This window comes from Bos javanicus, chromosome 11 (genome assembly GCF_032452875.1).
Source record: "Bos javanicus breed banteng chromosome 11, ARS-OSU_banteng_1.0, whole genome shotgun sequence".
In the NCBI taxonomy this organism is placed as follows: domain Eukaryota; kingdom Metazoa; phylum Chordata; class Mammalia; order Artiodactyla; family Bovidae; genus Bos; species Bos javanicus.
Window position 1 is genome coordinate 68,475,894 of NC_083878.1, and position 22,968 is coordinate 68,498,861.

The 22,968-nt window shown below is 41.0% G+C and overlaps 2 protein-coding genes across 4 annotated transcripts in view; one reads left to right on the forward strand and one right to left on the reverse strand.

The window, feature by feature from the left end:
* Positions 1-13,540, forward strand: part of PCYOX1 (prenylcysteine oxidase 1) — a 46,936-nt gene extending 33,396 nt beyond the window's left edge. For both annotated transcript variants that reach the window (XM_061432899.1, XM_061432898.1), the window contains exons 2-6: positions 746-952; positions 1,951-2,125; positions 8,853-9,064; positions 9,412-9,564; positions 10,286-13,540. In XM_061432899.1, the coding sequence (XP_061288883.1) occupies positions 928-952; positions 1,951-2,125; positions 8,853-9,064; positions 9,412-9,564; positions 10,286-10,944 (1,224 nt within the window). In that variant the 5' untranslated portion in view covers positions 746-927 and the 3' untranslated portion in view covers positions 10,945-13,540. The remainder of the gene's footprint in view (positions 1-745; positions 953-1,950; positions 2,126-8,852; positions 9,065-9,411; positions 9,565-10,285) is intronic.
* A 299-nt stretch (positions 13,541-13,839) lies between these two features.
* Positions 13,840-22,750, reverse strand: SNRPG (small nuclear ribonucleoprotein polypeptide G). Of its 2 annotated transcripts, none has more exons than XM_061432917.1 (4): positions 22,614-22,750; positions 19,154-19,176; positions 18,328-18,452; positions 13,840-14,246 (listed from the first exon to the last, which is right to left on the reverse strand). In XM_061432917.1, exons 1-4 carry the CDS (start codon positions 22,643-22,645, stop codon positions 14,196-14,198), a joined length of 231 nt encoding a protein of 76 aa, XP_061288901.1. In that variant the 5' UTR covers positions 22,646-22,750; the 3' UTR covers positions 13,840-14,195. The 2 variants fall into 2 exon arrangements, with proteins under 2 accessions (XP_061288901.1, XP_061288902.1); XM_061432918.1 differs by lacking the exon at positions 22,614-22,750 and adding an exon at positions 22,334-22,593.
* Between the last annotated feature and the right edge of the window lie 218 nt (positions 22,751-22,968).

A 22,968-nucleotide genomic window follows, 5' to 3' on the forward strand; every position in this document is an offset into this window, starting at 1 on the left:
TTCAGAGGCCGGTCCTCTGGCTGCTCAGGGAGCGACTGGCCGATTCCGCTCTGCAGATGAGAGGCGCATGCGGGCACAGCACGCCGAGCAGCGCGAACAGGCTGACCGCGCTGACCGCGTGTGCTTCCCGTGTTGGGCTGGGGGTGTACCCCTCCGCCGTCTGCTTTGTTGAAGTCGGCTGGCTTGCAGAGCAAGTACTTTACCTAGGACGACTACCCAGCGGAAACAGTCACTCTTTTAGTTTGATTGGTTTTGGTGGTTTGCTCCCTGTTTATTTTGTTTTGCTTTTTTGTTGTTTATTTTTATTCCTTTTAACCCATTTTCTTTGGGATCATTAAGCTATTTACATTAACGAGACAGAACAAATCTAGGCAAAAATGGCGGCCACTTTATTTAAAATGCGTGCTGGAAAGGCCCCACTTCCTCTGTTCCCATGCATTGGGCACAAAGGAGCGTGTGCGGGCCGCTTGGTGCCTCCGCAAAGAATTGTGAGAGCCTGGGGCATCTGGCTGTGGGGAAAAAAATGTAACAATCTACTACTACTGTTGTCTGGGGGCAGTGTCTGTCCAGATTTAGAGTTGCTTCTGTCTTCACTGCAACTGTCCCTTGCCTCCCCCTCCCCAGGCTTCCCTAAATTGTCGATAACTGCTTTAGGTAATGTCGGTTGTTGATTTACGGCGGTTCAAAAACAAACATGCGAAGCTGGTAAGAGAAAAAACCCTGTTCCTTTTTTTCCCCACCGTAGCGGTTATTGGAGCTGGAATTGGTGGCACTTCAGCAGCCTATTATCTGCGGCAGAAATTTGGGAAAGATGTGAAGATTGACGTGTTCGAAAAAGGAAAGGTGGGAGGCCGTCTGGCCACCTTGAATGTGCAGGGGCAAGAATTTGAGTCAGGAGGTTCTATCATCCATCCTTTAAATCTGCACATGAAGCGTTTTGTCAAGGATCTGGGTATGTAATTTGGTCTGAGAGCAAAGCAGACTTCAAAGTGCATGGATATTGTTATCAGATAGGGAACTGAAACTTTTCTGCCTTACTAATTGTCTTTTACAGTGAAGCTGGTAAAACTGCTTTCCTTACTTTCCTGCTAGCAATTGGCACTGCCTTAGGAGCTGCTCTGCTGTAATGGGACACTACAGTATATCTTCAGTTATCTGGAATTACAGCCATGGGGCGTGGGTTGGGGATGGTTGCTGTTGTTGATTCTTATATATTCTGGGTTTGTGTTAAAGAATCAAAGAGTGGTTTGAGTTAGCAAAACCTAGCATGCCCATTTTATAGCTGGGGAAATGAGGCTCAGAGAGTTGAGGTGTCTGACTTAAGGTCACTCACAGCTGTAGGGGCAAACGTGTGCCTGGAACTTGGGACATCTGACTGCTTTGCTACCAGGAGAGGTATTGGACAGGTTGTGGGGAATGCCTGGGGGGGCCTCTGTAGGCTCCCTCCTTGGGGAATATTGTGTAATTTTGGCCTCCTTCCAGTTACGAGAAGTGTTGAGTTACCTAGAATAGGATTTGCACAGGAATGGAAATCCTATTTTCCTTAGCTGTTTTCCACATTTCCTGTGGATGCTTCTAGGGCCTCTTCGCTCCACAAGGGCAAGTGTGTGCCAGGAGCAATTTATGCTGATTTTAAGATGAATTCAGCTGTCCTTTGGCTTTTTCTTTTGCCTTTTTTAGTCTTTTGAGACTAAATATAGCCAGTTTCTAATTTTGATACAGCTGCAATGATCATCCAACTCATCTTTAAGGGAATCTGCTTTTGGACAGTGTGATGTCTAGAGTATCACACACTGTTCTAAAGATAGAGCTCTGTTAACATGTCTCCTGAGAACTGGGGGAAGCCCAGATTCACTTATTTCAGAATGTCCCCCATAGCTTCAGATTACCTTCTCTCATTTGATCAGTACAGAAACCATTGACTTAGTTACCCTTTCTTTGTTTTTGCAGGTCTCTCTGCTGTTCAGAGCCCTAGTGGCCTAGTGGGGGTGTATAATGGAGAGACTCTGGTATATGAGGAGAGCAGCTGGTTTATAATTAACATGATTAAACTAATTTGGCACTATGGATTTCAATCCCTCCGAATGCACATGTGGGTAGAGGATATATTAGACAAGTTTATGAGGTAATTTTTTCTCTTCCATTTAACCTAAGACCTTTTATTAAATAATCTGTAGGAATTACAGTTTTTGGGAACAGTGCTCTACCTAACCACAAAGCCTATTTGTAAGGTCGTTAGGAAAAATGTTTTGTATATGATATGCAGGGCCTTTATCCACTTGGAACGTGAAAGGGTCATTTATTTTTGCTTCTGAAAACATATTTTGTAAATGCTTATTTAATACTAACTCTTTGAAGTCTTAGGACAGCTCTCTGAGGTAGATACCGTTACTAGCTGCTGCTTGTAGGATACTGGAAGGTGGAGGCATAGAGAGGTTTTAGGTATGCAAGTCCACCTGCCTAGTACCTGGTGGAGCTGGAATTCTTACCCAGGCAATCTGGCTCCAGAGTCCTCTCTCTTAATCTCTGAACTGTTTTAGTGTTGTGTGTAGATGGATAAGGTGATACATACAAGAGCTTGTAGAAAACTTAAATGAGCTTTATTTAACTGTGACATGATGTTTCAGTGAGCCAGCAGCCTGAAATAGCATATCAGTTCTGTGCCCCAAGAATTTAAATTAAGGTATTGTATTCCCACACTGTCCTGCATAGTGAGAATATAGGTGCCTATTTTCCTTCTGTTTTTCTGTATTTTCAAAAAGTCCTTTACGTATGAATATGCATTCTTTTGGTAAGTAAGAAAAATAACATAAAGTAACCAGTCTAGAGCCTTCCCTGGTGGACTAGTGGTTAAGACTCCACACTTCCAATGCTGGGGGCGCACATTTGATCCCGGTTGGGGAACTAGGATGCCACATGCTCTACAGCTCAGCCAAGAGAATATTAAAACAAAATGAAAACCATTCTGACTTTGAAAACTATAGCTTATTTTTTAAAAAATCTTTATTTTGTATTGGGGTATAGCCGTTTAACAATGTTGTGATAGTTTCAGGTAGACAGCGAAGGGACTCAACTGTACATATACATGTATGATATAACCTATTTTTCTTTTTAGGTTGTTGGCATGTGCTAACTTTTATGCTGGTTTACAGTTTTAGATCTCGGAGAAATGCAGCTTGTAAGAGTTGAATAGGATAAATATAGTTTCTGTAACTTGTAGTAGTTGGAGATTTCTTTCTTTTTAAGCATCATTCTGAGGTCAATTCCTTGAACATCTCTCCAGTTACTGGAAAGATCAGCTATAGTGCAGGTTGTTCTAACGTAGTCATTCATTCGTTTATTCATTCACCAAATGTTGAGTGCTTAGTTTGTGCCAGGCAGTATTCTGGGTCTTAAAGATGTAGACCCTAGAACATACCCCTGCCCTTAAAGAATATATGTTCTAGTAGAGAAACAAGCAGTTCACTAGGAAAATGTATAGAATTTGTGTAGAGCCAATCACTTTTTAGAGAAAGGTGGCATGTTGCTACATCCTCAACAGGAAAATCAAGTTCACGTGGCCTGAGATACAGCCTCGCCTGTGTGAATCAGTTTTCTTGACATGTAGAGAATTGCCTTTTGAGAAATTAAGAAATCACTTTTGAAGTGAATTTATTGTGTTACAGAACTGTGAAAAAGGCCCAAGGAGGGGATACATAGACTATACTATTTTTTTAAAACGTGAAGGGCGGGATAAGGGGGTGGGAGGGAGGTTCAAAAGGGAGGGGATATATGTATATGTACTTACAGCTGATTCACGTTGTTGTACAGCAGAAACCCAACATTGTAAACCAGTTATCCTCTGAATTAAAAAAAATTTTTTTATTGAAGTATAGTGATTTACAATGTTGTGTTAATTTCTGCTGTACAACAAAATGGTTTATTAATACACATATACATTCTTTTCTAATATTCTTTTCCATTATGACTTATCACAAGGTTTTGCATATAGTGGGGTTTCCTGGTGGCTTAGATAGTAAAGAATCTATCTTCCTGGGTTGGGAAGATCCCCTGGAGAAGGGAATGACAACCTGCTCTAGTATTCTTGCCTGGAGAATCCCATGGACAGAGGAGCCTGGCAGGCTACAGTCCATGGGGTCACACGGAGTCAGACACAACTGAGTGACTAAGCACATACACATACATTGCATATAGTTCCCTCAATATTATACTATTTTTGATTTATAAAACAATTCCAAAACATGGAATTATGCAACCCCGCCCCGCCATATATCTTTGATACTTGATTATAGAGTGCTGACCGTTACGTTGTTTAAAGGGCCATGCATTTCTGTTCCTTTCTATAAGAACATGCAGATCTTATTTTGATAATTTTATCACATCCATCATACCCTGTTGGACAAATGGCAAGTATTGAGCCATCATGTGCCAGTTGCTAAATTGTGAAATACTGCTGGTCTTATGAAATAGCTTCTGCCTGCATGTTTTCTCTTCCCCAGGAATCTTTTTCCTTGCCCTCAGCAGGGAGTCTTGACTCAGTTCCAGGGCTATAATCAGTCTGCTTTCTGTTTAATGCTGTTGTTGTTCAGTCACTAAATCATTTCCGACTATTTGCAACCCCATGAACTGCTGCATGCCAGGCTTCCCTGTCCTTCACTATTACCCAGAGTTTGCTCAGACTCATGTCTGTTGAGTCAGTGATGCCATTGAACCATCTCATCCTCTGTCGCCCCTTTTTCTCTTGCCCTCAACCCAGTTGTTAAATGCTTGTAGTACCACCTATGTCACAAAAACCAGGATTAGGAGCCACAGAGGTTGCCAAAGAGGAGTCAGGAACAGTGAATTCCCTTACATTTCATTTTAAATTTTATCTACTGTTTTCAACTCCACGGTTTGTTTTTATTTTCTATTATTTATTTATCTTTATTAGCAGTCTATGTTTGTTCTAATCTACATTTCTTTGTGGCCAAGATGTGTGGCATGCAGGATCTTAGTTCCCCAACCAGGGATCGAACCTGTGTCCCTACATTGGGAACACAGAGTATTAACCACTGGACCACCAGGGAAGTCCCTAATCTGTATTGTTTTCATACGTGCTTTAGTTCTTTAGATATGGCTTCCTTTACTTCTTTGAGCGTATTTATAGTTGCTGATTTAAAGTCTTTGTCTGGCAGGTCCAATGTCTGGATTTTCTTAAGGAGGATTTCTGTTGATTTTTGTTGTAAACTGGACATTTAAAATAATATTGAATAGTAACTCTGGACGTCAGAAATCCGCTCACCCCAGGGTTTGTTACTGTTGCTGTTTGTTTGTTAGTGACTCTGGAACTAATTCTATTCTTTGTCATGTTTGACTACTCAAGTGTGTGTGTGTGAGGATCGCTTGCAGTGCTCTGGCAGGTGGTTTATAGCTCTAGCCTTTACTTCTGGCTTGCTCAAAGCCTCAAGGTCAGCCGAAGGTGACAGATGAGGGCCTTCTCAGGTCTTTCCTGGGCATGTGACAGTCTTGTACATGGGCATGGCCTTCTAAGTCCCTAGAAATGAATTGGGGTTTTTCATTCCCCAGTATTTCTTTTTAAAATCTTCAGATAAGCCTCTTGTTAGCCCCACTTGGTATCACAAACTCAGGCAACAAAAGTTTTTGACAGATGTGCTCAGGATGGGCTGTTTGTATAGAGTGAGGTAAAAAAAGACAAGCCCTAATCTAAAAAGAAAAGGTTTCCCAGTGGTAAAGAGTCCTCCTGCCTATGCAGGAGACACAGGTTCGCTCCCTGGTTCAGAAAGATTCCCTGGAGAAGGAAATGGCAACCCATTCTTGCCATTCCAGTATTCTTGCTGGAATAATCCCATGGACAGGAGAGCCCGATGGGTTACAGTCCATAGGGTCTCAAAGAGTTGGACACGACTGAGCACGCACACATAAACAGTCTAAAAGACACAGCAAACTAGTGGCTATAACAAAAAAGAAGCAGACTCACAGATACAGGGAACAAATACAGATGCAGAGAACAAATACAGATACAGAGAACAAACTAGTGGTTACCAGTGGTGAGGGGGGAAGGACAATGTTGGGGTGGGGGCATAGAAAGTATAAAGTATTGGGTGTAAGATAGGCCGCAGGATGCATTGTGCAACATGGGGAATGTAGCCAGTATTTTGTAATTGTACGTGGAGTTGTCCAGTTGCTCAGTCATGTCCAACTCTTTGCAACCCGTGGACTGCAGCACGCTAGGCTTCCCCATCCTTCACTATCTCCTGGAGTTTGCTCAAACTCATGTCCATTGAGTCAACAATGCCACCCAGCCATCTCATCCTCTGTCGTCTGCTTCTCCCCCTGCCTTCAGTCCTTCCCAGCATCAGGGTCTTTTCCACTGAGTCAGCTCTTCGCATCAGGTGGCCAAAGTATTTGAGCTTCAGCTTCAGCATCAATCCTTCCAATGAACACTCCTGGTTGATTTCCTTTAGGATTGACTGTTTGATCTTCTTGCAGTCCAAGGGACTCTCAGGAGTCTTCTCCAGCACCACAGTTCGAAAGCATCAGTTCTTCAGCACTCAGTCTTCCTTATGGTCCAACCCTCCCATCCGTACGTGACTACCAGAAAAACCATAGCTTTGACTGTGTGGACCTTTGTCGGCAAAGTGGTGTCTCTGCTTTTTAATATGCTAAGTTTGTCATAGTTTTTCTTCCAAGGAGTGAGCGTGTTGTAGTTTTATGGCTGCAGTCACCATCTGCAGTGATTTTGGAGCCCAGAATAATAGTCTGTCACTGTTTCCATTGTTTCCCCATCGATTTGCCATGAAGTGATGGGACTGGATGCCATGATCTTAGTTTTTTGAATGTTGAGTTTTAGGCCAGCTTTTTCACTCTTCTCTTTCACCTTCCTCTAGAGGCTCTTTAGTTCCTCTTCACTTTCTGCCATTAAGGTGGTGTCCTCTGCATATCTGAGGTTACTGATATTTCTCTTGGCAGTCTTGATTCCAGCTTTAACTTCATCCGGCCCAGCATTTCACATGGTGTACTGTGTATATAAGTTAAATAAACAGGGTGACGGTTACAGCCTTGATGAACTCCTTTCCCAATTTTGTAAATGGAGTATATCCTTTAAACATTTTAATCAAAAAAGAATAAGTCCTGACAAGGCAAATAGTGGCACTTCTCTGACAATGGGAATTTGGGGATGCCCTAAACATGTCTTATTGCCTCTGTGGCTGCCAGCTTGCTGGTTTCACAGATATTGTGGTTGCAAGGCTGCTGATTTTGAAGGCTGCCTTGTTGCTAGCAAGATGGGAATGAGCTTAGGGATAGTTCAAATACCACAGCACTCATTTGTTCTTACAGTCAGCCATCTAAATATTCCTGGGATTTTAGCAAACGTTTGGTTTATTTACAGAGTTCCAAAAAAGTTGATGTTGACAGTGTTTGCCAGTGTTCTCACTGCTTTTATGTAGGGACAGATTTTTCTAAGGTTCTTACTCCATTTTGGAAGTCCTTCATCCCACCTCCACTACTTGTTTCTGTCTGTGCCTCCTCCTGCTCTCCTGGATCTCTCTGCTTCTCTGCCAGCTCCAAGTGTTTCCAATCTTTTGGTTTACTTTCCTCCTTGATAAAAGAACCTGTCTGCCAGTACAGGAGATGTAAGAGACATGGGTTCAATCCCTGGGCCAGGAAGATCCCCTGGAGTAGGGCACAGCAACCCACTCCATTACTCTTGCCTGGAGAATCCCACCAACAGAGGAGCCTGAAAGATTGCAGGCCATAGGATCCCCAAGAGTCAGATACAACTGAAGCAATTTAGCACAAACTGTTGGTAAGATGCTTGTGTTTATTTTATTGCCTGTTGTCCTATCTAAAACAAAAGCTCTGTTATGGCAGCGATTTTTCTTTCTGTGTTGTATTGACCTCTGTATCTTTAGCATCTAGAACAGTGTCTGGCTCAAACTGATGCTCCATATTCTAACACATAACAAATATTAAAAAATTATATAAAAAAGAGAATCTAGAGGCAGATAAATCAGTTATTCATGTTAGTAGTTTGAATATAAATGGAGAAGGCAATGGCACCCCACTCCAGTACTCTTGCATGGCAAATCCCATGGACGGAGGAGCCTAGTAGGCTGCAGTCCATGGGATAGCTAGGAGTCAGACACGACTGAGCGATTTCACTTTCATGCATTGGAGAAGGAAATGGCAACCCACTCCAGTGTCCTTGCCTGGAGAATCCCAGGGACGGGGGAGCTTGGTGGGGTGCCGTCTATGGGGTTGCACAGAGTCTGACACGACTGAAGTGACTTAGTAGCAGCAGCAGCAGCAGTTTGAATATAAAGCTTCGCTTAAGATCAGGGAGATTAGAAATAACAGGAAGGATGTTAGGAAGGTTGATAAGCTTCCCTTCTTAAGTGGATGAAGCAGAAAGGAGAAATGAAATGTTTAAAACTAAATGAACTGAGGATGATGTGTAGGATGTTAGGAGTAACCCATTGTTTTGGTTGGAATTGGGGGTAGGAGGAGAGGATCAAGCCTAATGGAAAGGTAGTTCAATTTTAGACATGTCTAAGTGTGCTGGAAGATGAATGAGAACAAGACATACCCACTTCCTGAAAGGTGATCCCAGTGACCATATTCATGCAGAAGAGTGAATTCAAAGGACGGTGGACTTCCTCCAGAGGAGATAGAGGGAAATGGAGGCCAGGAGCCTTTGGGATACCTGGGAAAGATGCATCTCACAGGATCGATAGGGACTCGTCCGAAAGAAACAGGAAAGCCACTTGGAGTCTTAGGCTGCTGTTTTCCTTCTTTGTGTGTACCCTCCCCACTATCTGCTGTCTAATGGCCATTTCTCTTCTATTCAAAAGGATCTACCGCTACCAGTCTCATGACTATGCCTTCAGTAGCGTAGAAAAGTTACTGCATTCCCTAGGAGGGGACGACTATCTTGGATTATTTAACCGGTCACTTCTTGAAACCTTGCAGAAAGCAGGCTTCTCTGAGAAGTTCCTTGATGAAATTATTACTCCCGTCATGAGGGTAAATTATGGCCAAACCACAAACATCAATGGCTTTGTAGGTAAGTCAGGACTTGAATAGTTAACGGACATTAGTTGACAGTGTGGTTTACCTAATGCTTTGGTGGCTCCTTACTTTAGGCCATGATTTGGAGATGACTACCTTCCTTTGTGAAACCTCAGACACAATGAAAATGTTGGCAAAATTGTGCATGTGTAGATGAACACTTCTATGGGAACAGTCTTTGGTTTTTATTAGTTGAATGGTCCTTACCTGGGGGGAACTTTGCTCTGAGGGTCATTTGGCAATGTCTAGGTTTGGAGCCCGATGCAGCTACTCGGGAAGGGAGAGTGGGTAGAGGGCCCCTTACAGAGTCAGAATTAATATGTTTTGTCCTGCCGCCGACAGGGGCAGTGTCAATGGCCGGTACTGATCCTGGCCTTTGGGCAGTAAAAGGTGGCAATAAACTTGTTTGCTCAAGGCTCCTTCAGGCTTCCAGAAGCAATCTTGTGTCAGGCTTAGTAATGTCCATAGAGGAGAAAACAAGAACCAAGCAGACAGGTAAGCTTGAACTCCTATTTTATTGTTTCTAATTTCCCCTGCAGAAAATAATTGCTCAGGGAGAAAAACCTGTTTCTCCGTCTCTCACTCAGTTCCAAATGATGAAATTTTAAATTGGAGGTTAGGTGTTGTGTGTCATGTGGAAATAGATACACATGTGCTCAAGTACAGTGGCATGACTTTTTGGATTTAAAAAAGAATTTCATCCTCAAAAGTAAACATTTCATATTTTGTACCTATTGACAGGTTTTATTTCCATTCCAAGTAGAAAACTGGCCTCAGTGTAATACAAATGCAGGGGCCAGTTATCTTAAGGGATAAAACTTGTTTGCTGCTGCTGCTGAGTCACTTCAGTCGTGTCTGACTCTGTGCGACCCCATAGATGGCAGCCCACCAGGCTCTCCCGTCCCTGGGATTCTCCAGGCAAGAACACTGGAGTGGGTTGCCATTTCCTTCTCCAATGCATGAAAGTGAAAAGTGAAAGTGAAGTCGCTCAGTCATGTCCAACTCTAGCGACCCCATGGACTGCAGCCTACCAGGCTCCTCCGTCCATGGCATTTTCCAGGCAAAAGTACTGGAGTGGGGTGCCATTGCCTTCTCCAAAACTTGTTTAAGTCCTAAGAATTATGGAGAAACTATTAAGGTATAGAATTATTTTTAGAAGGTATAAAATATAGTATGTTAGAAACACTTTAAAAAAATGCTTTTTTATTTCCTCTAGGAAATCCCTCAAAGGTGTATGAAGTGGTCTACCAAACTGGATCTGAGACCCATTCAGACTTCTATGACATTGTCCTGGTGGCCACTCCATTGAATCGGAAAATGTCCAATATAAATTTTCTCAACTTCGATCCTCCAATTGAGGAATTCCATCAACACTACGAACCTTTAGTGACAACTTTAATTAAAGGGGAGTTGAATTCAACTGTCTTTAGCTCAAGAGCCTTAAATGAGTTTCATCTTGGTACAGTCTTAACCACTGATAATCCAGATTTATTCATTAACAGCATTGGGCTTGTGTCCCCTGTAGAAGAAGACAATAATCCTCAGCCAAAAGCAGATACAGCACATGTCTGGAAGATCTTTTCTGCAGCAGCACTTACTAAAGAACAAATTTTAAAGCTCTTTGTGTCCTACGATTATGCTGTGAAGCAGTCATGGCTTGCATACCCTCATTATACACCTCCAGAGAAATGCCCCTCCATCATACTCCACGATCAACTTTATTACCTCAATGGCATAGAGTTTGCAGCAAGTGCCATGGAAATGAGTGCCATTGCAGGCTACAATGCTGCTCTCCTCGCCTATCACCGCTGGAATGGGAACACACACATGATTGACCAAGAGGACTTATATGAGAGACTTAAAACAGAACTATGAAACACCACTCTCTCCTTTATCCCTCTCCTGGTTCCAAATGGAATATCACTGGCAAAAAAAAAAAAAAAAAAAGAACGTAGTCTGAACAGAGATGATTTTGAATCAGATATTTCACCATTATCATCATTTAACAAAATAATCCCAGTGAGTCATGAGAAACGCAAGGTTCTAATTAAGCATGAAGGTAAAACTATTGCATCTTCAAAATTGAACTCTTTCTTGAATATCCATCAGCAGCATTTCGCAAACTTGTCTGATCATAAGAATCACCTGGAGTTTGTTAGACATATGAATTCTCTAGCTCCTCTGGAGGTTCTGATTTAATAGGTCTGGGATGGGGCCCTGGATTTTGAACGAAACTTTAAAGCATTTTAAGCTGAGCCCTTGAGGAAGACTTACCTTTTAGTTCAGGGCTAGTTCATTTGCGCTTCACGGTTGGATGTGATCTTCATTCAGGTAAAATTACCATGGTAACTGGTATCTTATGCCTGGCTTTAGTAACTTAATTTTGCAAAGGACATATGCCCATGCTTGAAGCCTTGACTTTCAGAATGTTCTTTTGATTGCTTCTGTCTCTATTTCATTAGGAGTGAAGTTCAGAAGTCTTAGTGTAGTATAAAGATGTCACACAAAAATCTCAAGTAAAATGAAAAGCAAGTATAGGCTATTGATTTAAGAAATTTCTTAAATTTGTCTTCTATTATCAAACCCTCACCTGAGGAGCTTTGAAAAATGGTGATAGAGCCCCACAACAGAGATTGATTTAATGGACTAAGGATAGGACCTGAGCTTTTTAGAGTTCCTAACGTACAACTGGGGTTTAGTCACTGATGTGGGGGTTTATGATGTTTTCAAAGGGTTTTTAGTGCCTTAAAAGTCCCAAGAAACTCAATCCATTATCAAAGCAAATCCATGTTGCAAAGGATTTCTCTCTGTGAGAACTCTAGTAGTCTTGGTAGTAAGAACCATTGACAGTCTCACAGCAGAGGCAACTTAGATGACTGTAGAGCCTCTGGCACGAGAATATATTCAGACCCCACACTTGATCAGATCCACTTTGTGTTCACACTGTTAAATGCTTCTGAAGGTACTGTAGCATTTTGATTGAGAAATTGGTTGTTGAAATCTTGTTCTGAGGCGGTGGTTCGGCTGTACATTGCAGTCACCTGTAGGACTGCTTCCTGAATGATTCCAGGATGTATGTAGCTAAACTTGAGACCCGGTTCTCCACCTGTACAAAGATCATGAGTGTTCTTATAGTCACTGGAAAGGACAAAACAAGTAAAAACTTGTGAATTCTAAAAGTAACTGAACTGCAACCAAGTTAACATATATTGTCTTTTTAAAAAAGTACTCCTCCAGATTATAGCACTTGCTCCTTTTAGCAAAAAGAACATTGATTCTTAAAGCAATTGATTCTCTACAATTGTGAATATAAATATGCTGATAAAATTGCCAAGATATTTGATGTAGAGGCAGGAATTAAGTTTGTCAGAGTTAGCTTTTTACTATTTTTATTCTTAACAAGTATGTTAAGAGGCATTCCTACTTTTTTCCTTTTGTGGTTTAAAAAAAGACAGTAGGTAGAGTATACCACTGTTGTATATATGCTAAAAGTGGGTGAATTCTAGTGGAATAATTTCTAACATCTGCAGACTTGTTTTGCAATGGCAAATATTTTTAGAACACCAGTTTTAAATATTGCTGTTGTATCAAACCCAACTCTGATTGTTTTCCAGCAAGGCATCTGAAGTTGTTAAAGAGCAAAAAGGTTATCCATATAGTAAGCGTATTAATTTTAATGCCACTAACAGAATTCAAAAAGACTTAATTGGAAGACAGATCTGTCAGGGCCCATTATTCCAGGAGGCTACTCACGTGAAATTTTTACAGAAGAGACTGGTAAAGATTATGCACAGGCTGAAGGAAGGCCAAGTCCTGCGCCAGTGTTACTGGAAGGCTTGTTAAAACGTGGCTGGCCTCACCCCTAGAATGTTGCAGTAGGTGTGGAGCAGCATACGAAAGACTGCATTTCTGTTATGTTCCTATGTGATGCTGCCAGTTAGGAGCCACACTTAGAAATTCTACCAGTTCTAAAATTCAACTTTATGTGGTTGCAGTGTTAGGGAAGGTTTAAAGAGGAGAATGGAAAAATAAAAATGTATGGCCTTCACATCAACTCTAGTTTGATCCCTCTAGCTATATTTTTTCTGTAAACATTTCCTATAAATAGGGAATACCATTTTACATACTTGTTTACAAGTACCTTACATACTGTGTATACCCCACTCTCTAGTTTTAAAGTGATTCATGATTTGTAGGCTTTCTACCAGATCACAAAAATAAACTTAAGCATTTGCTTGATAGATTTTTTTTTAAAGTTAGGTTTATGACACGTTTGTGATATTCTCTTACTGGAGTTTGTGCACCATAAAATTTACAAACTAGGTGAGTATATTATGGGCAGCATTATCACCATCTTCTACCCCACAAAGAACCACAATGCACTGGAATGTTTTCCTCCGGAATTGTATTTCTACTCTTGTATTCAAAAATTTTTCCCACTTATGTTCAAAATAAAACAAAGACATCATTACTTCCTGTGTTTTACTTCTGTTCCACTATATGGTTGACCCTTAAAACACTGGGGGGTTATGGACACTGACCCTGAGCCATCAGCTCTCTGCATATGCAGTTCCTCTTTTCAGTCTGGAATCCGTGGATTCAGCCGTGGATGGTGTAGTACTGTAGTATTTACTACTGGAAAAAACCAGTATATAAGTGGACCTGCACAGTTTAACCCATGTTGTTTGAGTGAAACTGTACTTGGAATGTAGATGTATGTGAAAAAGTCAGAGTCTGTCCAAGTTATTGCAACAACTTTGAAAATTCCAGTTAATGTTTTAGAAGAAACCCATTCAGGTTTGCAGCTTCTTTAATTTTGTTCAGTAGTAAAAGATATGGGAAAAGGGTATCTTGCCAATGTTTCATATTTAATAAGATTTTTCTATTTTAACGCATTAAAAACCTCTGAACTAATCAGTCTCAACCAATAACAGGTCATGACAGAAAAAAATCAGAATAAGAGCAGATATTCTAAGTTGAGAACAGCTAAGAAAGCATTTTTGGCTATTACAAAAGTTTATTTAACAAAAAAGTAAGAAAATGTACACAACCCAATTTTTCTGGTAGTAAAATGTGGAGAGGGGACACATGGAAGCGTTGATTTCTCTGGTGAACACAGCCATTGTTCATACTCGTTCCAAGGCTTCTAACATGATGATACTATTTCCTCGTATTACCTAAGAAAAAATGAATTTGAAAAGAACACTATTCAATAGATGTATCGATGATTTAAAGGATTTTCATCACCTAATTAATGGTTTTATTAAATGTCAGTTTGTGAGGCTTTTTTCCCCCTAGTCAGTGTGTGTGAGTGCTCAGATGCTCAGTTGTGACCGACTCTCTGCGACCCTATGGATTATAACCCACCAGGTTCCTCTGTCCATGGGGTTTTCCAGGCAAGAATACTGGAGTGAGTTGCCATTTCCTACTCCTGGGGATCTTCTATAAAAGAAGGTAAGTCAGGATACTCATGAAGCATAGGCGAAATGGCTGATAAAATGGGATAGGAAAGTCAAACTGGAAGGGGACTGTGAAAATAAGGAGCCCCTGGTGGACTGTAGGTAATACAACCACAAATCAGTTAAATAGAGCCAGACAGGTGAAAAGACAGGATGGGGCATCCTGAGTGAGATTTGGGGCTTTGCTAGTAGCTCCGCTGGTAAAGAATCCACCTGCAATGCAGAAGACCCTGGTTCCATTCCTGGGTCAGGAAGATCTGCAGGAGAAGGGATAGGCTACCCACTCCAGTATTCATGGACTTCCTTGGTGGCTCAGCTGGTAAAGAATCCGCCTACAATGTGGGAGACCTGGGCTCAACCCCTGGGTTGGGAAGATCCCCTGGAGAAGGGAACGTCTATCCACTCCAGTATTCTGGCCTGGAGAATTCCACGGACTGTATAGTTCATGGGGTCACAAAGAGTCGACATGGGGTCACAAAGAGTCGGACACGACTGAGTGACTTTCACTGAGTAAGATTCAAAGTAGAGCTATGCTGGGAGGCAGCTGGCATAGCTGGAACTTGTTCCTTTCTCCTCTCATTCTACTTGCTTTATTTATTACACACAGTGTTATATACTGTCTTCCTCACTCAAGTGTCATTTCTGTGAGGGCAAGGACTTGCTTGGTGCATCTACTCAGCGCCTAAAGCAGTGGCAGGCTCACAAAAGGCTCAATTAAACAAACAGATGACCTGCATCTGATTACTGCACATGACAGACTGGGAAGGACCATGACAGGTGGGAAAGTGTTGGGGAGCCTGGCAGAGACAAACAGCAATGCTTATGGTGAGAAAGTGGCAAAGAATTACAGAGCTGCACTGAAAATGACAATGGAGACCAAAAGAAGCTACAGACTCTCACTCTTCTTAACAAATTAGGAAAAGAAATGAAGAAACCTAAACAACATGATTCCTAGTTTTCAAGAGTTTTAAACTGCTGGCTTATTTGCAAGAGAAGATGAACATGACTTCTCACCAATCAAAACTTAAAAACCAAGAAGCCTTCTTCCTAGTTCCTTCCTAAACCTGTCCATTTGTGACTTTCCCCAGAAGTGGAGGGTGGTGAAGAGAAGTTATTTCAGATAACTAAGATTTTTAGATGTGAGGGCTTTTTCTTTTTGGCATTATTAAAAAAAAAATAAAACTGCCACTTTCCTCAATGTTTTCTAAAATGGTATCACACACTTCTTTGCCTTCTCATATAAGACACAGGAATTAAGGCTCGTCTGCTTCACAGGGCTCTTCCTCTTTTCCCACTGTGTTGGATGCCCTATATTCCAGATCAAACTGGAACCCTGATCAGGTCCAGAATTCCATACTGCTCCTTGGATTGGGCTTGAGTACTAAGTTTGGCAAAGTGTTGCCCAGGCCTTTTCATGAAGGGGCACAACTGTCTAATAAAAAATACAAACCTAAATTGGAGCTACAGAAGCACAAAGCCAGTAAGAACTCCTGAAACATAGCATCAAAAACTACACAATTTTTACTATATTCTTAGGGGAACCTTGAAGTAGAGTGGAATCTTAGGGAAATAAGACAGAGGAGAAGCTACTGACTACTCTGGTTTTATTTCAGAAGAGGCTAATTGAGACATCATTAGGTAATTATCCACCTGAAAAATCCTGTATTAAGTAATTTCTTAAAAAACAAAACAAAAAAACACGACTTCTTTTTATTTATTTGGTTGCACAGGTCTTAGTTGTGACTTTTGGGATCTAGTTCCCTGACCAGGAATTGAGCCTGGGCCCCATGCACTGGGAGCAGAGTCTGAGTCAGTGGATTGCCAGGGAAGTCATGTAATAAATAGTTTCAATGGCCTCAGTGGGTCACTGATTGGACAAGGGAACAATGAAGCCAACTAAACTGTCTCTTTAGCCAAACAGCTTGTGAAAAAATAAAATAGTAACCATAGTTTCCCTTCTTTCCCTTAGAAAAACCATTCTTACATTTTCTTTAGGCTGTTTTTTAATTAAAGAAAATTGATATATTATCATTATTTCATTTTCAAAGTGTTAACTCGGCCATAAGAATTAGCACCTACTAATAGACTTATTTTAGTCACAGAACATGCATCAGAGATGGAAGAACAGACTGCCTATCACAGTAAGTTGGAGCTCACTATTTGAATGACTTGTGATGGCACTGCTTTTAACCAATTTCCATGTAAGGAAAATTAACCCCATCAAAATAAGGGAGAAAATTCTGAGAAACATAAATACCTTCACTAATAAAAATTCTGAAAAGTGCCACACGTTCTCAAACTGCTTTTAACCAATTTCCATGTAAGGAAAATTAACCCCATCAAAATAAGGGAAAATTATGAGAAACATCAATACCTTCACTAATAAAAATTCTGAAAAGTGCCACACATTCTCAAAAGTTATTTCCTCAAATTAGAACTTTAAACATCAATTCCCTTTTTAATTCTTTTTATTTTTTTGGCGGATCTGTTGATATATGAACCAAAACCCTAATCCACCCTCTATCAGAATGAAGATTTCCTAATCTGTAAAAGGAAGGGCTAGAAGGAAATCTTGGGGTATTTTTAACTCTCTTTTATAAGAAAATGCAAATGATTTGCCAGACTTGTATTCATTTCAAGGGGACTGTACCTGAAGAGAAGGTCCATCTACGTGAAATGTGTGCAAGAGGCCAGGGAGACTCATATCTAGGGACTCCAAGTTGTTTTTCAAACCCTGACTGATTTGCTTTTCAAAATGCAATAATGGAAATATACTTGAAACAATAACACAAGCCTTGGAAAGGGTAATTAACCTTCTGTGAATGCATAAACACTGAAGTTTGATGAGTAGCAATCCTCAGCACACATTAAAATTACACAGGATCTTGTAACAGCACACACAAACACAAATTGCACCCTTAGACTGGAGAAGGCAATGGCACCCCACTCCAGTACTCCTGGCCTGGAAAATCCCATGGACGGAGGAGCCTGGTGGGCTGCAGTCCATGGGGTCGCTGAGGGTCGGACTCAACTGAGCAACTTCACTTTCACTTTTCACTTTCATGCATTGGAGAAGGAAATGGCAACCCACTCCAGTGTTCTTGCCTGGAGAATCCCAGGGATGGCGGAGCCTGGTGGGCTGCCGTCTATGGGGTCACACAGAGTCAGACACGACTGAAGTGACTTAGCAGCAGCAGCACCCTTAGAGATAGTTTCAATTGCTTTGAGGTGGACTCAGCATAATTGGGGAACCTGAAAACCCTCTATACTACTACTCTAATGAAGGGGCTTCCCTGGTGGCTCAGATGGTAAAGCATCTACCTGCAATGCAGGAGACCTGGGTCAGATGATTCCCTGGAGAAGGAAATGGCAACCCACTCCAGTAATCTTCCCTGGAAAATCCCATGGATGGAGAAGCCTGCCAGGCTACAGTCCGTGGGGTTGCAAAGAGTTGGACATGACTGAGTGACTTCACTATGGCTCTAATGAAGGAACAGTATGGGCCTCATTATAGAATAAAACACAAAAATAATTCCAACAGCTATTTCAAGTCCAAGGACCTCAGTGGATTCTGTGTAAGATTCAGATCTAACCTACAGGTAACTGGGGTATTACCACAGTTGAATAACCTCCATAAGTTAAACTAAAAGGAAGTTAAACTAAAAGGGGGTTGGAATATCTAATCTTGCCTGTAATTTGCCTAACTGCAGTTTAATCCAAGAGCTGGATAGAAGGGATGCTAATGTTTAATCCAAAAGAAAAATGAAATCTCTAAGAGAGATCTTGTATTTGTACTTACCACCATTCCAATATTGTTCTGTTGCCCACTAGTTGCCATCTCCACACATTCATCTATCACAAGATTCATAAAGGGATCAAATCCCCGCAATATTCCTTGGACATGTCTGCCACCATTTAATTTCACTATGTAAAAGGAAAAAGGAATTTAATAAAGCTGACCGTTAACTATCAACTAAACTACTCATTAAAAATCAAGTGAGAGAAAACCCTGATATATCTTTACTATATGCCAAGCACTGAGCTAAGCATTGTACATTTACCTCCACATTTAAACTTACAGGAATCCTATAAAGTAGAATCATCCTGACTTTTTATGAAGCAACTGAATTATAATATTTTTAAGTAACTGATTCAAGATTACACAGTTACTGTAGGGAATTCAAAATGAAGGCTGGAATTCAAACTGAAGGCTGCTTGTTTCTAAAGCCATGGTCTTAACCCCTACATACTTTGAGTTCTGTGCAGGTCAGATTTTTATTCCTTATCTGTTCTTTGTTTAAAGGAAAAAAGGTTACGTTTTCAAATATAAAATAGAAAATCATGTTAATTTTTATCAAAGTGAGAGAAAGCTTATATGAAATAAAAGTATGAAATACTGTGAAACTTACTAAATACCAGAAATTAAGAAAATAAAGCTATCTAGTTAGAATTCTGATAAACCTGCTTGCTTAAATGGATGTGAATTAGAGATCTGTGTGCTTTGAATTTTTATAAAGTTTCTCAAAACATTATTAATATAATAATAAAATATACTACCAAAGCAGATGTAAAAACTAATTTAATATTCAAAAAACACCTGAAAATAGAAAACCAAAAAGACTTACATGATAACTTCTTGTCCATAAATCTGAAAAAGCAAAAGGGGTAAAGATTATATAACTAATTTTAGATACTGTCAATGTAATCTGCTAAATTTATGTAACAGGAATAATTAAATTTAAAAAATTAAAAGCTTTGCACTGCTGTAAAGGATGAGAATGATGGGCTACCTCAGCTAGTACTTATACTGACTGAGCAATGTAACTTGTGAAGGGGAAGATAATGAAGAACGGAATGAGTCTAGAACATATTCAGTTCAGTTCAGTTCAGTCACTCAGTCGTGTCCGACTCTTTGCGACCCCATGAATCGCAGCACGCCAGGCCTCCCTGTCCATCATTAACTCCCAGAGTACACTCAGACTCACGTCCATCGAGTCAGTGATGCCATCCAGCCATCTCATCCTCTGTGGTCCCCTTCTCCTCCTGCCCCCAATCCCTCCCAGCATCAGAGTCTTTTCCAATGAGTCAACTCTTCGCATGAGGTGGCCAAAGTACTGGAGTTTCAGTTTTAGCATCATTCCTTCCAAAGAACACCCAGGGCTGATCTCCTTCAGAATGGACTGGTTGGATCTCCTTGCAGTCCAAGGGACTCTCAAGAGTCTTCTCCAACACCACAGTTCAAAAGCATTAATTCTTCGGCGCTCAGCCTTCTTCACAATCCAACTCTCACATCCATACATGACCACAGGAAAAACCACAGCCTTGACTAGATGGACCTTTGTTGGCAAAGTAATGTCTCTGCTTTTGAATATGCTTTTGAAAAGTTGGTCATAACTTTCCTTCCAAGGAGTAAGCATCTTTTAATTTCATGGCTACAGTCACCATCTGCAGTGATTTTGGAGCCCCCAAAAATAAAGTCTGTTTCCACTGTTTCCCCATCTATTTCCCACGTGAACTACAATAACATTCTTGTTGTTCAATACTGACCTAATTTTCAACAACAGGATTTACAAGCTTAAGAGAAAAACAAAGATTTGGTTATATTTTTGGTTATTTCCAAAACCAAACAAAGTTGTGAAGAAACCAGAAGGTAATCATACCATACCCAATCCAACAGGTATTTTATTCTATATTTGAGACAGTAAGTAGTGTTGTTTATTTAGTGTTAAACATCAATCTTAAGTGTTCAGGATATTCTTCAACATATAAGTTCACTTTGGCAAAATACATATTTTGAAGTTAAATAATTTGAATTAAGCAATAAAATTCCATATCAGCAGCATAGAATAATATGAAGACATGTAGTCAAACCAGTTTTTACCTCTTCCAGTTACAGGCTAAAAAATATGAATCTTCATTCAATTTTAATGTGTATCATGGGAGAATTCAAAGATAAATAAGACAAAGGGCCAGACAGAAGTTGTAAGAAGAGACTTTTTTGCAATTACATGGACTGTAGCCTGCCAGCCTCCTCTGTCCATAGGATTTTCCAGGCAAGAATACTGGAGTGGGTTGCCATGATCTCCTCCAGGGGATCTTTCCAACTCAGGTATTGAACCCAACTCTCTTATGTCTCCTGCATTGGCAGGCAGGTTCTTTACCACTAGCACCACCTGGCAAGCCCATAAATTACATACATATAAATTAATAATAATTACCACCATTTAATAGAAGGGCAACTGAAGCTCAGAAAAGTTTAAATAAAATGTTAAGTCACACAGCACTGAAAAAGTCTGGTAAAATCAAATGGTCAGTTTGGCTGGAGAACACAGTATTCAACTATTAATGTGTGTAGAGTCTGGTGCCTGGAGTTCAGATGGAGGGCCCTGAATGCTGGATTAAGAAGTCTGTACTCTGTTATGCAGACAGCAATAAGTTACTGCAGCAGAACCAGCTGTGGGCATAACGACTGTGGCATATGTAAGTTAAATCATCATGCTATACGCCTTAAACCTACACAGTGCTCTATGTCAATTATATCTCAAGAAAACTGGAAGGAAAAAAAACAAAGACTACTCTGTCACCCATTTTTAAGAGCACTAGGAAGAATCTGGTTGGGCCAGGTATCTCCACCTCAGCATACTGACACTTGGGGCGGGATAATTCTGTTGTTGAGTGATGTCCAGTGCACTGTAGAACATTTGGCAGCAACCCTGGCCTCTACCTACTAGATTCCGGCAGAACCAGACTCTCATTCCTGCAGTTAAGAACCACTGAGTCATGCTAAACTAGGAGAAGGGTATATACACTTGTTAAAGATGGTATCTGTGAGAAACGTAAAGGAAGAAAAATACTAAAAGCCATTTTGGAGGTCGACCTGACAGGATTTCACAACTCATAAAATCTAGATAAGCAGAAAAAGGTGTTAAAACCAGTTTCGTCCTCTGAAATTCTCAAATAATGTCTTAATCAAAAGGAAGTCTTACAAGTAGAGAATGGTCCTTTGTTAAAAAATAATTTCACCAGTTCATGATGAATTCAGAAGACATTTTAAGATTTTACCAGCTCACTAATTGCAATTTCTCTTTTTCTTAATGTCAGGCGCTGTCTTAATTAACAGACTAACATATACACGGAGATTTTGCACAAAATATGTTTTCAATACAAGTGCATTTAAATGCAAAATCATTCAATTTGAACTTTCCCTTAAGTCTGACTTCTTTATGGGGCAAGCATAAATTAACTGTACATAAGGCAGACCAGGTGGCTGCCTCACAAACTGACCCCTGGATCAATTTTCCATCCTTGCTGCTAGCCAACTAATAAATGCAGAATTCTGGCATTACATAGTACAAAGACGACAGAGAAGTTACTCAGGAAACATGGAACTTGCTAAGTTCAGCCAAGAGTGTTTTAGGACGCTAAAACTTTAAACTGGGTGTTATCTACAGTAGGAATAACCTACTTGGAATCGATTTTACTGGGTTCAACCGCATTCCCCCACACACAACCTAGCCTTCTCTAATTAGAAACATGAATATTCTCACACAGCTCTGTTAACAGAGTAGATATCACACGACATTCACGTTTAACCTACGAACAAGAAATCAAGAAAAAGGAATATAATTTCTAAGTTAAAGCTCAAAGAAACAGCTACAAATACAGTCTAAGATTAAGGTGGCTTTTCACTCCTCAGATCCTATCAAACATCCATCTCCCTGGTTCCTTTATCCAATCACTGTCCAGCCACCTTATCGAAAACATGCTGCTACTCAAGATGTTCAACAAAGTGTGGCATTCGAGACCTTCAAGAAACGAGGGAGAGGGTCCGGGAGACAGAGCTGGGAGCTCGGGCACGGGAAGTAAGTCAGCAGATGGTTGCGCCTTGTTGGCTTTGGTAACCGTATCCACCCGGTCGAAATACTACTTTTGCGCGGGTCTCAGGCCCCGAAGCACGCGACACTGGCCCGGATCTCGGCGTCCGCGGCCCAGAAGACGCACGCCAGGCACACTCCTGGGAGGATGTAAGGAACTCAAGGCACACAGGGAAGCGGCCATTTGGGCGCAGGCCCCACGCATACTTACTTCTTCAACTCGGGAGGGTGTGCTTTGCTCATGTCTACTCCGCGAGCTCAAAGGAGCCTCCAAACGGAATTCGAGTGGGCCTCACGCTTCAGCAGCAGGCCCGGGGCTTTGCGTCTGACGTCACTGATCCCGTTAACCAATTGATGGTCGGTCGCTTTCCCGCTTTACCTCGCGATACTTAGGGAAAGCCTGCGTTTGTCGATCAGTCCCAAGCTTCCGGTTGTGTAGCTAGTGATTGGCTAGGACGGATTCCCCGTCATTCTTTTCTGTGGATTTTCCAGGTGGCGCTGCTGCTGTTAAGTCGCTTCAGCCGTCTCCGACTCTGTTCAACTCCATAGACGTCAGTCCGCCAGGC

What these genes read in the sequence shown, in the direction of transcription:
- SNRPG (XM_061432917.1), bottom strand. Translation starts at nt 22,645, where the DNA reads ATGAGCAAAGCACACCCTCCCGAGTTGAAGAA. An exon ending in CACCCTCCCGAGTTGAAGAA is followed by an intron (nt 19,177 to 22,613) that starts GTAAGTATGCGT and finishes TTGCTTTTTCAG; the next exon opens with ATTTATGGACAAGAAGTTAT. An exon ending in TATGGACAAGAAGTTATCAT is followed by an intron (nt 18,453 to 19,153) that starts GTAAGTCTTTTT and finishes CCTTTTACATAG; the next exon opens with TGAAATTAAATGGTGGCAGA.